The 19,768-nt window shown below is 54.3% G+C and overlaps 1 protein-coding gene across 3 annotated transcripts; it reads right to left on the bottom strand.

Annotated features, from left to right (window-relative positions):
* Positions 1-6,846: 6,846 nt before the first annotated feature.
* On the bottom strand, positions 6,847-19,537 carry CHRM1 (cholinergic receptor muscarinic 1). Of its 3 annotated transcripts, XM_036995817.2 has the most exons (3): positions 18,981-19,537; positions 18,439-18,531; positions 6,847-11,744 (listed from the first exon to the last, which is right to left on the bottom strand). In XM_036995817.2, exon 3 carries the CDS (start codon positions 11,666-11,668, stop codon positions 10,280-10,282), a length of 1,389 nt encoding a protein of 462 aa, XP_036851712.1. In that variant the 5' UTR covers positions 11,669-11,744; positions 18,439-18,531; positions 18,981-19,537; the 3' UTR covers positions 6,847-10,279. The 3 variants fall into 3 exon arrangements, with proteins under 3 accessions (XP_036851712.1, XP_036851715.1, XP_036851713.1); XM_036995820.2 differs by lacking the exon at positions 18,439-18,531; XM_036995818.2 differs by lacking the exons at positions 18,439-18,531; positions 18,981-19,537 and adding an exon at positions 12,808-12,933.
* Positions 19,538-19,768: the final 231 nt, after the last annotated feature.

The raw sequence follows: 19,768 nt of genomic DNA, 5'->3' as shown, positions 1-19,768 counted from the left end.
CGGTTCCCACCCAGGTTATGCGGAATCCTCTGGAAGTCCACTGAAAGGGAATCTCCAAGGGTGAGCCTGCAGGTCTTATTTTTCACCAGCTGCCCGAAATAGTTCTCACAGCAGTTTGGGAATGACTAGATCAACATTTCCCACATTTGCTCAGTTATGCCCGAGGTCAATATTATAAAATGCCTGTGTTTTCTCCTGGATGTACTATTCCAGCAGGTCTGGGATTGGATGCCAGACTGTGTGTAGCAAGCTTAGATGGGAACAAGAAAGGAACTTGGCCCTCATAGGCAGGGCCACTGCTGCAACACCACTGGGGATGAGAGGCATGGTCAGGTTTGAGCTCCACAAAGCCTGCTCCGCCTCTGCTGCTGTGGAGGAGACGGAGGTGCTCAGGACTTGGGCAGGGAGCCATGCAGGGGCTGTTGGAGCAGCCCAGGAAGACTTGGAAGTTGAGACAGAGGCTGTGTGGTTGGAGTGCAGGGGAATGGCTTGGAGAGATGTTTGCAGAGAAGACACTCCAGAAATTCATGATTACCCAGGAGGGATGGACTTGATCCAAGGAGGAGAAGGGGGCTGTGTGGTGGCTTCTGAGTTCCTGGCCTAGGTGACCAGGGAGCAGGCTGGGGCCATCAAGCTGAGAAGGGGAGGCAGGAAGAGAAGCACTGTGGGCAGGAAGGCGGTCGGCTCCAGGGACATGTGCCGGGCTCAGGTGTCCTCGGACTTGCAGGTGGAAGTTTCCAGCAGGGGAGGGTCAGAGCTTATCTGAGGGGTCGGCGGGCAGAGGGGTTCACCCTGAGTGTGAATGATGCCCCGGTGAGTGTGTGGGTGAGGAGGGCAGAGGGGGGAGGTTGGAGCCCTGAGGACTGGCAATATTTACCGACAGACAGTGGAAGAGTGACCCAGAAGGAGGGAGGGCGGAAGAGAAGGCGCGCTGGGGGTGGGGATGGGATGGCAAGTAAGAAAGACAAGGCAGGTGTCAGAGCAAAGCTGTCCCTGGTGGTCTTCGGTGTGGTGGCGAGGAGGTCACGGTGGTCCTCTGGTAGTCCCCCAGAGCATTTCCAGGGCATGGTAGGGACTTGAATGTCCCTAATTTTAAGGGTGGGAGGAGTTTGTACAAGTTTCTAGGTGGTATCAGCTGGAGTTCCTGGTTTTGTTGGCAGCAAAGTAATTTACTGAAAGGCCATCAGGAACTTCCAGGAGGAGGCAGGGCTACACTTAGAAAGTGGGTAGGAAGCAAGTGCCAAGCAGCGGGAAGCACAGCCGTCTTTGAACTGGAACAGCCCAGGAGCCTACCGCCGGGGAGCATGTAGTTGGGCACAGCTGCGGGCAGTGAGGTATGAGTGATGTCAAAATTCAGAATGCGGTTCACTTTCAGTGCCCTGCCCGTCTTAAGTCCGGGCAGGAAGGGGAGAGGGCTCTGTCCAACTGCCAAGTGACACACCGTGGTAACGTAACTGCACTGGAGGGGTGCCCGTTTCTGACTCTGCAGCCTCTTGGACATCAAAGTGGAAATGTCAGGATGTTAGCTGGACATGCTGCTCTGGCATTCATGCAAAGAGCTGGGCAGGAGACGTGAATCTGGGAGTTGTGCATATAGGTGGCATTTAAAGGCACTGGATGACAGGTGGTGACCAGGAGGGTGAGTGTAAAGAGGGGAGAGAAGAGGAGCGAGGGGTAAGCGCCAGCCCTTCAGGGAGGAAGGAATGAGGGGACTGAGAAGGGGGCAGTGAGGTAGGTGGGAGGGGGCGGCCGTGGAGGGCAAGCGGGGAGGGAATGGTCAGTCCTGCCGGATGCTGCTGGTGGCCAAAGCGGAGGGCAGAAGTTTGGGATGGGGTCTATCAGCATGGAGGTCTTTGGTGACCTTGACAAGAGCAGTTTAGGTTGAAGCTGGGGCAAAAGCCCCCGGGGAGGGGTTTAGGGAGAATTTGGAGTCCGTCACTGTAGACAGTGTAGTTGTTTAGGGAGAGAGAAAACAAGGCAATGGCTGGGGGATGAAGGATGGGGCCGAAAGGCTTTTGTTGCCTTAGGGTGGGAAGGGATGACGGCCTACTTGCTTCAGTAGAGACGGAAACTCAGGGAGCAGGGTCCTGCTGGATGCACGCCTTAAGGCTGGGAGAGAGGCTGGGAATCCTGCAGGGACTGGGGCGGAGGGCTGACATGTGCGTGTAGAGTTGGTGGGTAGGTCAGGTGGGAGCTCACGGAATCCCACCCACGGACGGCTTTTCTCTTCTCAGTCAAACAGCCAGCAAGGCTATCAGCTGAGAGTGAGGATCGGTGCCTCCCAGGATTTGGAGGTTTGAGGAGAGGAGAGGGAGTATGAGCAAACATCCAGGACCTCCCTATCCGGTGTCTGGGGACCAGGAGCAGCCACAGCGCCTCTGCTAGAAATGCAGAGTCTCAGGCCCACCCCAGATCTACTGAGCCAGAATCTGAATCTGCTTTCTAGAACAGGTGACTCGTGCACAGTCAAGCTGGACGAGCCCTGACGTGGGAGAAGGGTCGGGCCAGTGTCTGAGGGAAACGGGGATGGAGTGCCAGCAGCATGAACAACCCACGTCAGACGTGCCTTTGCTGCTCTTGGTGCTAGCTAATGGAATTTCAGCGCTTGGCTTTGAAAACTCCAGGTCCTTCTAACTGCTGGTGACCAAAAAACCCAACCCAAACTAAAAGAAAACAAAAACCCCAAACCCCAAAACCCTCAGCGTGATAAAAAGAAACTGTTCTGTCTTCTTCAGAAGCCACAGAAATAAAAGCAGATTCTTTTCTGCATCATAAAACTATCCTTGCAAATGTTACTTCTAACAAGGGAATCTTCTTAGACAATCAAATTTAAGAGGCTGTTGCTTTGTCCTGTGAAAGTAACCTTTAACTTTTAAAAAGCTTCCAATTCTGATTGCTTGTCTTCCTTAATAATGCGTTGCCCTGGCAATAATATTTAAATCGACACCTCTGTTTTGTAGAAGGTATAAATACCTGCGGGTTTTTTGTTAAGCCAGAGGGGAGCATTGGCACATCCCTGTTCTCCCACGTGCAAGAGCGAAAATAATCCCTGGGACTGCAAGGTTTCTTAAACAAAGGGTTGGAGTCTTGTCTCATTTCAGTTTGCTCCCAGGGAGTTCAGGAGAGAAGTGAGAGGTGAGAACACCTCAGGGAATAAGGCCTGGGTGCTGCCCGAGGCCAAGTATAGGGACACTCAGATAGTACCAGGGGGCACCCTGGCTGAGGTCAGGAACCTTGCATTTGTTCTGGTGCCAATCTGTGAAGTAGCAGGAATACTTCCTAGCAGCGCTTGACAGCCCATGTGTAGGGTCGGAGGAGAAGGCTGGTGGGGCTGCTCCAGGGTGGTGGATTGGCAGTGGAAGCCAGGGCCTGGGGGACTCTGAATACTTGTGTTGTGGGTGAAGGAGTGCAGAGTTCAGGTTTCTCATGGCGGCAAGAGTGATGGCAGGGGAGGAGGCTGACCGACTGGGAGAAAGAGGACTGGAATGGGGTGAGGCGTGAGAGTGAGTGACACTCCCCACGAGGCAGCGGGTGAGGCCTTCGGATGCAGCTGATGTGGGGTACAGGGCGAGGTCCCCATGGCTGAAGAGGCCATGACACTGACACTGCTAAGTTGAATGAGTCCCCAGCCTGTGTGGCAGCCGGGACTAAGAGAAGAGCCTGGGCGTGGGGCTCATTTGGGATGGACTTCTTGTTCTACCCCTGTTGAAACTTATTAACCTCACTTTCTTCATCTCTGAGATGATCTGAACTGTTTTTACTACAATACCTCTGACATCAAATGTGTGGGGTTTTTTTTCTCACACCAACCGATTCTCTGATTCTGACACTGAGTGGGTCAGTTCTGACCCTATCTACCTGGAGTCAGCATCAGATCCCACAAGCTAAGGAAGGGCCCAGTCCCATAAAACTGCCTCCATTAGAGATGCCAGTTGGAAGTCCCAGGTTGTCACAGGTACTGTTACAGCAGGTAGATTAGCAGACGTGAGCAGGGAGGGGGCTGGGGACTTCCGCTGGCCGGTTTTTACATTTGGTTAGGTGCTTGTTTATATTCTAAACATCCTGTGTAAACTGTTCTTGCAGGATGTGGGGAGTGAGGGTATAGATAAAAGACCTGCCAAGACTGTTTCCAACATGGATGAGAAATTGACCCTGACTTCACCTCAAAGTGCATTATATGCTCATTAGCATATGAAATATCGCACCAGCTTGGCCCCCCCCCCCTTGACAGTTGGGAGGCAGACCATTTAAGGACAAAAAGAGGGAGTCCACCCTATTTCCTGGAAATCCCCTGCCTATTCCCAGAAAACACTGATGAATATTCCACCCCCTGCTCAGACTCCAGCTATAAGGCCACCCAGCCTGAGCCCCCTCCTTGAGTGTGTACTTTTGCTTTATTCAACTACTCTTTGGTTGTACCTGCTTGACCTGCTTGTGAATTCTTTCTCCGTCAAAGTCACGAACCCTTTCCTGGGTTGAGGTCCCACCTGGAGTGCCAGGAGATCCCCCTGGATTGGATTTCCTGACAACAGTACTACTGTCCGACTGGCCATAAATAAATGCAGGGGGTTCCCATAATGCTCTCCTCAGGTTCGAGAGTTCTCCAGGACCATGCCCAGAACTCAGGAAAGGGCCTTACTGTTGCCAGTTTATTACAAAGGATGCAATTCTGGAGCAGACAGATGGAAGAGACGAATGGGGCAAAGTTTGAGGGAGCAAAGGTGCACACAGGGTTTCCACACCCTGTGGGCGCACAACAGCCTCCCATCACCCTGTTGTGTTCCCCAGCCTGGAAGCTCTCTGAACCCCAAACTCCATCATTCAGGAGTTTTATGGAGGTTCCATTATGTAGGCATGATGAATTAAATCGTTGGCCATTAGTGATTGACTTAACCTGCAGCTCTTCTTCCTTCCCCCAGGTCAGGGGTGGGGCTGCAAGTTCCAACCCCCAATTCGCCCAGTTGGTTCCTCTGGCAACCAGCGCCCATCCTGATGCTATCTAGCACCCCCACTTCCCCTGCAAAATCTCATCTCATTACCATAAACTCAGGTGTAGTTGTAAGGGGCCTATTGTGAAGGACAGGATGCTCTCTCTCTCCCTCTAGAAGTCCAAGGGTTTAGAAGCTCAGTGTTAGGAACTGGGGACAAAGACCAAATATCTATTTCTTAGGAAGTCACAGATGGAGATAATAACATCCATCCTGAGGGATTTTCAAGAGTCACAAAGAGAGTTTGTCCTCAGTCAGAGGGGAAGAAAACAGGAGTCAGAGAAGCTGATGGGCTTCCTGTCTGGTTCCCAGTTGCCCAAGACAGCAAAAATGTAATATAATAATGATCCTTTAATGTCTACTATGTCACAGACAATGTCCCTGGTACTTTACTGATCCTGAGGGGCCGTGGTCTACGTGTGCACCCCCTGCGCTTGGCTGGGCAGAGGCACAGGAGCAGAGAAAGGGAAGGTGGAGGCCACAGGTGCTGGGGAAGGGAAGTTCAATGTGTGACAGCTCAGCATGATTATCCTTTTTACAGATGAGGAAACTGAGGCTTGGAATAATGGAGTGATTTGTTCAAGTTCACACACTGGGGCTCCCAAATGCTTGCTTTGTAATTTCCTGAGTAATAAGGGTGTTAGGAGCATCTTCTGTTCCAGTGTTTGGTCTTTGATCCCTGATCCCAGTTCCTGACACAGAGCTCCTGAATCCCTTGGAATTTCCTGGGAGACAGATAGGGGTATCTTCTAATGAGGGGGCTCTTGGTGGCTCCTGGATAGCTTCATGGTGGGGGTGGTCATCAGAAAGACCAGGCCATCATTAGATGCTTGGACTTTCTAGCCCCACCCCTCATCCTCCAGAAAGGTAAGAGGGGCTAGCAACTGAGTTTATAATTTATCATTCCTACATGATGAAGCTGCCACAAAAATCCCTAAAGTAGGGGGTTCCGGAAGCTTCCAGTTTGGTGAACACATCCATGGGCTGGGAGGGTGATGCACACCAACTCCATGGGTACAGAAGCTCCGAGGCGTGGGACCCTCCCTGTCCCTGTCCTGTGTGCCCCTTCATCTGCGTCCTTTATCATATCCTTTACATAACCAGTTAATGTTTTTCCCTGGGCTCTGTGAACAAAGCATTGAACCTGAGGAGGGGGTTGTGGGAACCCTCAAGTTGTAGCCAAATCAGACAGAAGCGTGGGTAACCCACCTCAGGACCCACTACTTACAACTGGTGTCTGAAGTGGGGGCAGTCCTGTGGCACCGAGCTGTTAAACTGTGGGGTCTGACATTAACTCCATTTAGATAGTATCAGAATTGAATTTTTGGACACCCAGCTGGTATTGGAGAATTTGTTGGTGTGGAAAAAAAACCACCCCCAAAACATCTGGAGTCAGAAATTTAGTGAGTAGAGTTCTTTTCCTGTTAGTAGGACAAGAATATTCCAGGCAGAGGAACTGGAGGATTTAAAAGCATGGAGTGGACTTGAGGCCTGTGCGAGCACCCCAAGAATTCCAGAGGGTGGGACTAGGATCGGTGGTGTGAGAGGTCACCTACACTATTTAAGCAGGGCTGAATAGAAGGCTGCTGGAGGCTAAGCAGCCTGCATTTTTATCTCAGGCCATGGGCTAGTAGTTAGCAGGGGACTGACAGCATCAGATCTATGTTTTGGTGAAATCACTTTGGCTAAAGAATGGCGAATGGACAGGAATGGGACCAATTAAGGTAGAGGTTAGCAAATGACAGCTGGTGGGCCCACTGTGAGCTAAGAATGGGTTTTGCATTTTTAAACACTGAAAAACAAATCAAAAGAAGAATATTTTGTGACATGTCAAAGTCATATGACATTCAAGTCTTAGTGCAATTCAAAGTTTTATTGGACACAGCCATGTTCATTCACTTATGTATTGTTTATGGCTGCTTTGCCTACAATGGCAGGGTTGAAGAGTTGTGATACAAGGTAATATAAGACATTAAGTACCTATGTAATATCCTTCATGTTGCCTCTTGGCCCACAGAACCTGAAGTATTTACTGTCTGGCCCTTTAAAAAAAGTTTGCTAACCCCCGGATTAAGGGCTATTCTAGTGTTTCAGACGAGGATAGTAACCATGGGGATGGAGAACACTGTGTATTTGTCAACTATTCAGGAGGGTAGACTGACTGCGTTTGAGGAGTGAAGACAAGGAGGGGGCTAAGACGATTCCTGGATCTCTGGGTTGAGCTCTGGGTGAACAGTGGACTAGCCAGGCCAGGATGCCCAGAGGGAGAGTAACTGCTGGGCAGGGGAACACAGGGCTGGAGGGAAGAGTGACAGTAGTTTTCTGGCCTCTTTTGTGTGATGGTTTGATGCCTGGAGTTACGTGGTTTGTGTGTGTTACCAAACATGCTGAGAATAAACACATCCCCTCAAACGCTTTAGAGCCCGAGGCTGGTATGGGGCACCTGGCGTTCAAAAGCCTTTCGTGCTGTAAAGGTGAGCTGGTACCTGTCTGAATGTCCAGCTGGATCAACATCAGTTCTGTAAAATCAGAGCCAGGCTCTAAGAAATGAAACTGAGGATTTCAAAAGGCCTGGAGGAGGCACCCAGAGGTGGTGGGGTTGTCCCTACATGCCCAGTCTGCCCTCTTCCATCTAGCTGTCTGGTGAGGTTGGCAAACGGAGAGGGGCAGGGCTTGCCTCTGCAGGTTGACAGCAGCAGTAGCCAAGGGAGCCGATCCTTCTGGGGCCTTGGGCTCCTGCCGAGGTGTGGGGGCAGGAGCCATCGACTCTATCATCTGTCCTGAGGTCCTGTTCGCAAGGAGGCAGGCCAGGCAGGCTCTAAGCACCGTTTCTTGGCAGGGCTATTCCCTCGATTGCCTGAAGACAGTGCTAAAGTGATAGGAGGGGAATACAGGGGGCTGGCAGGGGCAGGCGGGAGGAGAGGGACCCCTAACTGGTGCCCCTTCTCTAGGCCTGCTCCAACCTGGTAGAGAGAGGAGGAGGTACTCACAAAGCCGCCTCATTCTTTCCCTACTTCCTGTTCAGGCACCGAAACAGCCCTTGTTTCTGGGGCCAAGAAGGACTCCCTCGGGGCGGGAGGGTGTTTAGGGTGGACGGATGCCCTGTCCTGCCACCCTCTCCCATAGGGCTCAAGCCATTTCCTCCTCCTTCTGTCAGCTGGATCTGCTGGAGTCTTGTTTCAGAGGCTTGCAGGGCGCAGATCCCACCTCTGAGAGGCCTTCCTGGATTGCACACCCTCCCCCACCCAGACTTGCTCCCTGAACCCCCCTTCTCTATACCCTGTTTCTTCTCCCAGGGTTGGGGGATGGAACTCTAGACTCTTTAAAGCCCAAGTTGGGGGTGTAGGGAAAGGTATGGGTCTGAAGCTAGACTTGGTTTCTGGCTTTTACCTTTGAGCAGCCTTGTCCTGCGGTAACGCTGATGAGAGAGACACCGAGGGGCTTTCCTTATGGTCTGTCTCATCCTCTCAACTCTTCCTCCAGGGCTCATTCCCCTTTCAGAGAAGAGGACACTGAGAATAAGTGCCTCGTCTAAGACAGTGTGGTGAGGGGCCATGGCGGGTAGGACCTGTGCTCGGAACAAGGGACAAGTGTGAAGTGCTTGTTCCGTTCCTGATTTGAGCTTTGACCCCCACTTGACAGCCATTACCCTATACAGTGGGATTAACCTCTCTAGATTTCCTTTGCTTTAGGCTTTGAGGCTCCCACACCAATGATGTGCCTTATAACCTGGCCTGAGAGTCACCTTTATGGAGTGCTTTTTTGGCCTGGGTCCACAATCCAAGGGTCAGGAGACTGAGAACTGCCTGGAAGCCTGGCTGTTACTTTGTGGGGTAACCTTGAACTGTCCTGAACAATCCTCCTGGGTCCCTGGGCCTTAGTCTCCTCATCTGTAAATGGGGCTTTGGAGCAGTTCTGTTCTCCATGGACATGACAAGGCCTCCTATGGCAAAGCTGATAGCAAATATGCTGGGCTATGTGCAGGGGCAGTTTACTTCTCCTAGCCCCCTACTTCCAGTAGCCAGGTCTGCCCGTTACAGTCCTACTCACCCGAGCCAGGGGCCCTGCAGCACAGGGGCCCACAGGACCCAGTAGATCCAGCTGCTCAGTGTTTCCCCCCTGGGAAGACCCTCGGGCAGTGGCTCACCTATCGCAGTACTTGACCCTCCCTGCCCCATCCTGCCCCATCCTGCCCTGGCCTAAGACCAGGTCCTTGATCCAACATAGGGAAGAAGGTCCTGTAGCACCCGTTGGTTATGTGGCTTTATTCACAGACTCAGCACTTGCTGAGGTAGGAGGGAAAGAACATCTGGGTCCAGGCTGGGCCTGGAGATGAGGGTGGCTGGGAGGCCATGCACGGGTTGGATTTAGGAGCTCACAGGAGAGAACCTGTTGGCTGGGCCGGGCCTGTGTGAGGCAGGGCCAGAGGCAGGCAGCATGCGAAGACCTAGCCAAATCTGCAGGCAGCAGATCTACCCAGGTGGAGGCTATACACCAGGGAGGGAAGGACTGAGGGTTTCTCTGGGGCAGGGCTGTAGGTGTGCAGCTGGGCAGCAGGCACCACGCCCCCACTCCCAGGGAAACGACGTAGTGGGATGGTCAGGACACCTGGCGCCTAGTCCTGCTGCTGCCTTGGACTTGATGTGTGACTACCTGGTCCATCATGGTGTCATTGTCCTGCTGATGTTTGGACATTTGCCTTGGGGATCGTCCACATTGGGACGCTCTTGGGGACATTTGTACGGAGGCTAGAAACCCCTGGATGGTGGGCCAAGGACCCAGAAGAGTGGGCTATGCCTGTGGAGGGACTGGGGCCGCGATGCTCCTCCCCCTTTGAGCCCAGCTTTCCTCTCCGTGGTTAGTGTCAGTGTCCTGCTGTGGCGCTAGGGGGAGCCATCTCCCACCGCAATCCAGGCCAGTCCTGGCCAAGGATGACTTGAAACGTTAAAACTTTCTCCCTGCCCGCCCTGCTGGCTCCCAACAGACTTCCTGCCAAAACTCAGACAAGGAATCCAAAGGCTGGACCTCCTCCCCTAGCTTTCTCCCTGGTGAAGAGCCCATTCCCACCCAGTAGGAACGGAAAAACCAGTTCCCCAGGTCCACTCCCTGCCTGGGAATAGCAAAGTTTGGAAAGTTGGCAGGGTCTCTCTGGGCTGTCCAGGAAGGTGACCTAGAGGCCTGGGAGGCTTGGTGAGGACTCTGCAGGGCCCGGGGTCCGAGGTCACAGTCCCTGCCGCCTTTCTGCCCGGCTCTCCCAGGGACTGGGGTGGAGGGATGCAGGTGAGGGGCCATCAGCATTGGCGGGAGGGGGTGCGGTGCACAGAGCCAGGGCGCTTGGGGATTTTGCGCCAGCGACGCTTGTCCCAGCGGCAGAGCAGCAGCAGGCGGAAGGTGTCCCGGAAGGCTTTGTTGCAGAGTGCGTAGCACATAGGGTTGATGGTGCTGTTGACGTAGCACAGCCAGTAGCCCAGCTCCCACAGGGCCCCGGGAACACAGTCCTTGCAGAAAGTGGACACCAGCACCATGATGTTGTACGGTGTCCAGGTGAGGATGAATGCCAGAAGGATGGCGCTCAGGGTCCGAGCCGCCTTCTTCTCCTTCACCAGTGAGAAGGTCTTCCTCTTGGCCAGCTGCTCCTTCCCACGGGGCTTCTGGCCCTTGCCCGCCCGATCGCGCCCTTTCCGGGTTGGCCTCTTGACTGTATTTGGGGAGCTCCGGGGTGGCTGCTTGGCCGGGGCCTGCGCCTGCACCTCGGGGTCCACCATAGGCATCTTGATCACCACCTCGGAGCCAGGCTCCTCCCCCTCCGAGGATGTGAGGGACTCCATGGAGCCTTCCTCCTCCTCCTCGTCCTCTTTCCAGCTGTAGGCCTGGAGGAGCTTGGGGGCCCGGCAACAGCGACAGCAGCGCCCTGGGGGAGTCCCCGGGGAGCCCTCGGCCCCCGGCTGGGACCGCTCGGAGCTGCTACTACTGCCCCCGCCCTGACCCGGCGTCTCGCAGCCCTGCAGGGCGGCCAGCTCCCGGGCCCGGTTCTCCGTCTCCCGGTAGATGCGCCAGTACAGTGTGCACATGACCGTGACGGGGAGGTAGAAGGCGGCCATGGCCGTGCCAAAGGTGATGATGGGCTGGGAGAGGAACTGGATGTAGCACTGCCCGGCCAACACCGTCCGCTCCCCTACCAGGTACTGCCAGAAGAGGATGGCGGGCGCCCAGAGAACGAACGAGACCAGCCAGGCCAGGCCGATCATCAGGGCTGCCCGGCGGGGCGTGCGCTTGGCGCGGTAGCTCAGGGGCCGGGTCACGGAGAAGTAGCGGTCAAAGCTGATAAGCAGCAGGTTCATGACGGAGGCGTTGCTGGCCACGTAGTCCAGAGCCAGCCAGAGGTCGCAGGCCAGTGTGCCCAGAGCCCAGTGGCCCATAAGCAGGTACGTGGTGTAGAGGTTCATGGAGAAGGTGCCGATGATGAGGTCGGCACAGGCCAGGCTGAGCAGGAAGTAGTTGTTGACTGTCTTGAGCTCCGTGTTGACCTTGAAGGAGATGAGCACCAGCAGGTTACCTGTCACTGTGGCCAGTGACAGCAGGCCCGTGGTGATCCCAATGAAGGCCACTTGCCAGGGACCCTTTCCTGGGGCCAGAACGGTGATGTTGGGGCTGACGGCAGGGGGTGCCGAGGTATTCATGGCGGCCAGGTGGGACTGGAGGGACAGTCCCTTCCTCTAGTTACACTACAGGGCTTCGTCAGGGGAAAGTCATCACCTGAAAAGAGAGGACATGGCCTTTGGTTGGGCTGCTGGTCATCTCTGATAGCCAGAGCGGAGGGTGCTGGGAAGACAGCCTTTGCCCTCTCAGAGCTTCAGCAAGACATCATCCCCCTCCCTTCCCGGGGGCCACACACACCAGTCTTTTATAATGCACTTTCCCAGATTTGCCATGACCAGATTTGCCAGCAGCATGGGGGTGAAGGGGGTCTTTGGAATCCAGCGATCTGAGTCCTCATTCCAGCTTCACCGTTCGGACTCTGAGCCTCAATTTTCTCATTGGGAAATTGCTCCTAATTCCTGTCTTGCTTAGCTCATATGCCAGGAGTTAGGAGACTCGCTTTGTATACAATACTGCCCAAATTTCAAAGCATTTCACTCAATTTATTAGAGCTCTCATTTACTGAGTAGTTACTACCTGGAGGCACAGTGCTAAGCACTTAACTGAATTATCTAATTTGACTGTTGTATGTCTCTAGAAGGAAAGTCACTTATGAGCCCCATTTTCACTGATGTAACTGTGGCTCTGGGCAGCAACAGGCCTGGCCACAGTGACACAGGTGGTGAGCATGAGTAGAACCCATTTCCCTCCCTCTCTCTGGGCATGTGGAGCTCCAGGGGGATACTTCCATCAAATTAGGAGAGATGGGGAGGCAGGGGAGGACTCTAGGGAAGATAAGGGGAAAGAGATATCTGTGAGTACGTGTCTGCACATTTTTCTCTGCATATGTTTGGGAGACAGAGAGAGAAAAGAGGGCAGTGTTTGGAGCTGGATCAGACCCTGTCTGAGGGCAGCAGGGAAAGCTGTGCAGAGTCTGTTCACTTGCCTGATGGTAGAAGGTCTGCAGTGAAAGCAGATAATGGGGGCGAGGGCCTCAGCTCCCAGATAAGTGGGGGTCTAGCCCAGATGGAGTGTGGGAGGCCCTCTCTGTCTCCCCATTCTGTTCCCAGGCCCAAGCTGAGTGGGGAGGCAGCAAGGGGAATGGGAAGATCCTCCAGGCTTTTCTCAAAGCTGGCACTAAGGGTGGGTATGGGAAGAGCCAGGACTGTTAGCAACCTACCTGGCCCCACAGCTCAGCCGTGGCCTCCCAGCTGTGTGTTTGGGCTGGTCCTTCTGTTCTGGGCCTCAGGCATTTGTCTGTCCATTGAAGAGATTGGGGTCTCTTCCTACCTGCAGCTGTGGCTTGAGGGGCTGTAGTGTTGGATAAATTCCACGGAGAGATGTTGGGAAGAGCCCACCATGCCCTGGTCTGGGTCCTTGGGACCTGGTCTGTGAGAAAAAGACTATGCCCTGTGCCGGTGAGGGGTTCAATGTGTGACACATAGCCTCAGTGGTGTGTGGCTGTGATGGCGTGTGCCCAGAGTGTGTGTGGCTGAGGGCACCTCCGTTGCTTGTCTAAACTGTTGGTGTATGAGAGCAACTCTCAGGGCAGGCAGTTCACAGTGTGACAGCAGGAGCGAGAACTGTCAGGAGGTGCTTGTGTGTCTGGGACGGATTGCACATGATGGGGCAGGTGTCACATCTCAGTGGAAAGACCTGGACTTGGGCCAGACTGTCTGCATTTGAATCCAGGTGACACCACTTACTGGGTGTGTGATTTCTGCTAGTGATGTCACTGCTGTGTGCCTCAGTTTCCTCAACTGAAGAAGTGGGAAAACCTAGTCCCTAGCTAATCAATCAAGGAATTATTGTGAGGCTTAAATGAGTCAATAGATGTAGAGCACCTGGAACAACCCTGGCACCTGGTGAACATGAGGCTCCCATTGACTCTCAGCATGCGCAGCAGTGAGGGCTCCCTCCTGTCTGTGAACGGCTGCTTCTTTGATGAAAACTTTTTAATATTATGACAGCAACTAATAATAATAGTGATCATTGTTGTTATTTAGTGCTTCCTGAGTGCCAGCAGCTTATGTGCATTATCAGATTCAATCTTAACAGGGTACTATGCCCTAGAGATCGTTCTTCTCTGCATTTTACAGATGGAGAAGCTGAGGCTGAGAAGAGCATGAGAATTTGCACAAGATCACACAGATAAGGTAGGAACCAGGATTTGAGCCCAAGCAGTTTGCTCCAATGAAATTTTATTTACAAAAACTGATAGTCAGCCCGAGGGCCATAGTTTGCCAATTTGAATTTTTAAAAAATTACATTACAATATGTTTATCTTGATTAGTGAGTTTTTTTTTTGTGTGTGTGTATGTATGTCCCCTTTAAATTTTACATTGTGGACCACAGCCCTGGGTATGAATTGCAAAGCTGTCCCTTCCTAGCTGTGTGACCATCAGCAATTACCTTTCCTTCCCCAGCCACCCCGCATCCCCCAGCTGCTGGGGATAATAGCATCCTAAGCACCTCTCTCTTCTTATTCCTGACCCCTCATTCTGATCCACAGCCCAGACACTTCTCACTGTGCCCTTCCCCCTCAGACCCCAGGCACAGCCCCTCCCTGGTCCCCAGCTGGCTTCTTTGTACAGTGGAGGAGATGGACCAGCCTGGAGTCTGGGGAGATTTTACAGGGCCTGAAATCAACATCTGACTCTGAACAGAAAGGGTGCAAGTCCTTGAGGCAAGGCTGCAGAGGCTGAAGGCTCACCTACGTTCTCTCAGCTGGGGTTGGAATGACATCTACTCATGGAGGGAACATGGCAACCTCTGCCTATCACAAGCTCTTGCAGGAAGCTAGCTAGCGCTTTGATGAAATAAAAAGGCTTTCAGAATGGGGGACCTACAAGAAGTGGTCCTTGGAAGTGAAGAGGCTGGCAATCTCCCTCCTTAATGGCTGGAAGTCCCTTCCATCCTCTCATTTTAATAACCATATTGATAACCACCACAATTAGTTACCTCCTGTGTGGCAGGCACTTGATGTGTGATATCATTTTGTTTAATTGAGAGGACACCCCAGTGTGGGAGTCCTGACCTTTGTTTCAGAGTTGAAGAAACTGAGGCTCAGGGCTAAGTGATTCCCTGATGGTTTTGCAGGAAGCAGTGGGCCTGTGTGCTTGCCACTTGGCCAGCCCCTGTATGTCCCACTCATGAGCTGTGAGTGCTAAGGCCCCCCATCTGGGATGCCTGGGGAAGGAGAAGGGCAGAGGTTCTGGGGAACTTGATTCTTGCCACCTGCTGGACCTTTGGAGCCCGTGGGATGTAGCCCATGAACAGAGCCAGCAATGACGGCCTCTCCTCCACAGTCAGACGTGGGGGGCCTCCCCAAGCCTCTCTCAGATGGCATTCTGCTCAGGAGAAGTTTCCCGGAAGCCTGCTCTGGTCCCTGCTGTGTCATCTTGGACAATCCCCTTAATTCTTGGCTGGGGGAAATCCTCTGTTTGTTCAAGGCTGCTGAGGGGTCAGCAAGATGATGGTTGTGAAAGAGCTGGGCTTCCTGTGATTGTGGCTGATTCCCCTGGACTGAGTCAGGGTGCCAGGGTTTGGCAGCAGCTCCAGAATTTCTACAAAGGTGGGGCTTAGGGGCAGCCATCAGTAGGAAAGGGGGCTTGGCGCTGTATTTGGATAGCATCTTCTGAGAAAACATACCGGAGGTGGGACAGCTGGTCTATGAGGATTGCAGAGGGGTGGAGGAAGCCTCCCCAAGGAGGCCCTTGGCACTGCCTCTGCCTGGCTTCAAGGCCTGTCTCTGCTCTTGCCTCACTGAGTGGCCTTGGGCAAGCAACTGTCCCAACCTGGTGACCCTTCTGCAGGCTGTCTGCGTGTGAGGGTGCATGCACTGCTGAGTGAGGGTAAGAAAGGGCTGGGGTGAGTTCATACCTTTGTGGGACTGGGTTGGGACTCATCGTCTGAGGGGTCTGGGAAGGTGGCAAGGGAGCAGGGAGATGCTTTTCTGCCTGCGACTGTGGCTTCCTGATGAAGGTTACTGGGGGCTTTTAATAATATTATTAATATTATCATAGCAATTGATAATTACTGATTGCTTTCTATATACCAGACATGGCTCCAAGCATTACAGGCACGACTTAATGGACCTGTTACAACTCCTTGGAAATAGGTTCTATTATCCTCAGTTTGCAAAAGGGGCAATTGAGGCTTTCAGACTTTGAAGACCTTATAGCTCATCAGCTATGCAACTAGGATTTGCACCCAGGCAGTCTTCCTTCAAGTGTAACCTCTTGGGCCCCTACTCCAAACTGCTCTTGTGGAGGTGGGGGGCCCAACAGCCTCCTTGCCCACCTCAACTAGCTTGCCAAACTGTAGATGAATAGGCAATGGTGAGGAATCAGTCTTTCCTTTAGAATGTGGCCTGACTGTGAGAGTGTCTGTCATCTCTCTGTGTGATGTATGGTGACATTGGTGGGAAGCGGGAGCCCTAGCTGCAGCTCTCTGAGAGGCAGGGTAGGGGCTGTGTCTGCCTCATTCACTGCTTTGTCCCAGGGCTTGGCACATAATAGTTGCTCTATAAACATTTGTAGAATAAACACATGAATGTGTCCATGGCGTCCTCCTGCTTGCCTTTAGGGACAGGGCCATGAGGAATTAGCCTGTTGTGGCAGCACGGTCCCTCTGCCCTCTCTAGTTCCCACAGCCCCTCATATACCAGGCCCGGTCCTCTGACTGGCTTGAGAGCACAAGAGGAAAATGGTCGAGAGCATCCTCCTCCGTAAATAGATAAAGCAACCCTATCTCACCTGCTGCTGAGAAGCTGAGAGAGGTGAGGGGCCAGGGAGGGGCCTTGGGTGGCGCCCATCAGTGATGGGGGAGGAAAAAGCCAGCCTGGGCTCAAAGAGTTAAGGGATGAGGTCAGAGCCTCTAGCACGCAGGCCAGACTCTTGACCGCCAGGGCCCTGGACCAATCCCTGGGGGCTGGGGATCTGGCCGGTGGGAGGAAGGGGGGAGGCCGGGAGGTGGCTGGGGAGAGGGATTCTGGAACACGAGGCTTTCTGACTCTTACCACTGGCCAAGGCGTGGAGAAGGGGGGTCAGAGCATGAGGAGTGCTGGGGAAGAGATACAGGAGGGATGAGAGGAGCCATCCTGTGATTCTGGGCCTGGCAGAACCTGGACTGGAGAATGGGCACTACTGGGGAGAAGGAGGTACGAGGTGGGGGCAGTGGGGCTGGGCACTGGGGCCTCACATGGGCAGTGTGCAGGGTGTTCTGCTGCTGGGTCTCCTGCCGGGTCCCTTCTGCGGGGGCCTTAACCTGGAAGCCAGCCTGTCAGAGGTGGCTCTCTTCCCCCGGGCTTAACTTCTCTCTGGAGGTAGCTCTTGACCCACTCAAGGTGTACAGAACTCCACCTGTGATGCCTGGCAAGGGGGGTAAACAAATGCAACTGGTAACTTTTTCAGGCTCAACAGTCACCACTGGGAGTGCCACCTAGTCCTGGGGAGGGCAGCAGCCATCGGTTAAACGCTCATAAATGAACTGCTGAGCCGGAAGAGGAGTGTCGGCTCTAGAACCACTGCCAAATACACCCACTGTTGATGGACTTTAACCAGTTGCCTGACTTTAGCTGGACCGCGCAGGAGCACCACACTCTGCGTGGGGCCCCTGGCAGCGCTTTGCGCCTCATCCTCAGCTCCGCATGCCCCCTGCTCTCCACTCCTTGCGCTCCCCTCCCCATTTCCTTTCTTCTCTCTCCCTCCCTCCCCCATCCTTCTAGGCATCACCATGGCATCACAGTCGAGCAGAAACCCAGCTCGCTATTCACCCACCTTTCCCCACCCGCCCTCTGGAGTCAAGTTCCTGCCTCATAGAGCCAGCTGCTCCCCCACCCGGTCAACCTGCTCAGGGGGGTGGGGGCACAGCACCGTGCTGGGGGTGAGGAGAATGGGGATGGGGACTGAGCCCAGCTGGACCCCTAAATACCTCTTCTGTGACCATGAGCATGTCCTGTTCCCTTTGTCAGCCTCAGTCTCTCAATCTGTATAAGGGGAGGTTCCTTTCTCCTTTCCAGGTCTGATGTGACCTCTGCCTAACCCCTTCTTGACACTCTGGACTCCTCTTGGTACTTTGGGATCCAGTTCTCAGACCTCCAGGCCCCACCCAAGGAGCTGAGAGCCGCCTCTCCTGCATGCAGTGGCATTCACCATCTCCTCCCCTGCCTTCTGGATCATGGCAGTGATCACAGCTTGCCTAGTGGTTGAGGTCAGGGAGCAAAGAACTAACTCTCATCTGACAGCCCAGTGAGCAGCTGATTACGCAGGGACAAGAGGCTGTCCAGCTGCAGGAGACAGTCTGACTCCTTCCGGCCAGTTGCGGTGGGGGTGGGGTGGGTAGTGGTGGTCCTGGGTTAGTCTGGGTGGAGCCACAGGTATGTTTTGTGGGAAGAGGTGAACCCCTCTCCACAGCACTGATAACCCCACGCAGCATTTGTCTGAGTAACGCAATGAGAGCTGACCACCCCCCACCCCCAGCTGCCAGCCCAGGAGCTGGCCGCTCTATAGCTCTATAGGAATCAGAATTCCTGGCCTCCAGCCCATCCCCACACTGTGGAGTCTGGAGGGGTACTAGAATGGGTACCTGGCATGGGTGCTTGTTAGTATCCATGCACTACCTAGATATAGGACTGAGACCTGCCCTGCAGGAGCCCAAGATACTACAGACATAGGGAGGGGCCTCTGGGCCCCCGTACCCACAGGGCCACATTCCCTGGCCACCATGGTCGTCCATGTGCCATTTGTCCCTGGAGAGACCCCTGGGGCTCTTGGCCTGGTCCCTTGCTGGCTTCTGGCCTGACACCCACCTTGGCATCCGGCTTGTCCATTTGGCCAGCAGCCTGGTTCAGTCCATCTTGGTGGGGCTGAAGGTGGATGGGGGTGGTGGGATTCAGGGTTCCCTGAGGGAGGAGAGGAGGAGGTTTTGGGACTGGCATCCCAATTTGGGGGGCTCAACCTCCCACAGGGTGCTGGTGGCAAGGGCTGCCTCTGTCTCCCTGCCCTTCCCACTCTGTTTCTGGGGTTCTGGGCCCTCTGCCTGCTATATGGTAACCTAATTCCCTCTGGGCTCTGGGTCCAGTTTTCTATGGAGGTCTCCATCTCCTCTGCTAGGTGAACCCCAGAAAAACAACAGGTCTATCTATTCAAAGCTGGAAGGTGGGGTGTTTAGAGCAGTCAATGTCCAGTGCTACAGAGACCCCTTGGCCATTAGACCCCTCCCTGGCCCTTCCTTTCTCTGGGGTCCATCCTTATTTCCTTCTAGTCCTGGTCCCTGTCTTGCCCCCAGGACCCTGCTTCTCCTGCCCCCACTTTGGAGAAGCCCCTCCCAAACCCTCGTAAATGTACTCACCATGGGGTCGGAGAGGGGTCTGTAGGGTCCTCAGCCCCACGGCCTCCACGGGGGCTGGCGGTGTCTCCAGGGACCTGAACACCTGGCTCTGGGGGGGAGCTGCGCCCTGTGCTGGCAGCCGGAGAGGCACAGTCAGTGATTGGCATGTCCCACCCCCTGGCACGCCAGCCCGGGTGGGGGGGAGGGAGGAAGGGAAAGAGAGGGAGGGAAGGAAGGGAGGAAAGGAAGGGAGGGGGAGCTGGAGGGAAGCCTCAGGCCGCGTCTCAGTTTGGACCAGGTCCTGGAGCGTGGCCCCCTCCTCCAGCAGGGCACTCAGTTCCAGGCCCAAGAGGGAGGGAGTCAGAGATGAGGAAGATGAGCCTAGGAGGCTAGAAGTCCAGAACGGGAGAGAAGGCGGATACAGAGAGACAAACACCCACACCCACTGCACACAGACTCAGCGGCGCACACACACACACACTCACACACACACTCACACGCCCTCACAAAGGCACACTCTGTTTCCCCAATCTCCTTCCCCCACCCAACCTTAGAACCCCCAACCCGAGTGCATCACGCCCCAACACACTCGCCCCGGTATGCACATTGCCTCTTTCCCTCACACACATGCCCTGTCCCCTGCACATGCCCACGTGCCCACCCACCCACCCACCCAGCCCCACTCCCTGCTCTTCCTCCCTGCTGCAATGGAGCTAGATTCCTTCTGTTTGGAAATGACACATTGAGCCTCACGTGAGAGGCTCCAACTTGGAATGGACCCAGAGGGCTGGTGCACCCGCCCTGGGGGC

Source organism: Manis javanica, chromosome 11, assembly GCF_040802235.1.
Source record: "Manis javanica isolate MJ-LG chromosome 11, MJ_LKY, whole genome shotgun sequence".
Taxonomy (NCBI): domain Eukaryota; kingdom Metazoa; phylum Chordata; class Mammalia; order Pholidota; family Manidae; genus Manis; species Manis javanica.
The sequence above is the reverse complement of the archived record's forward strand: the minus strand, read 5'-3'. Positions and strand labels throughout refer to the sequence as shown.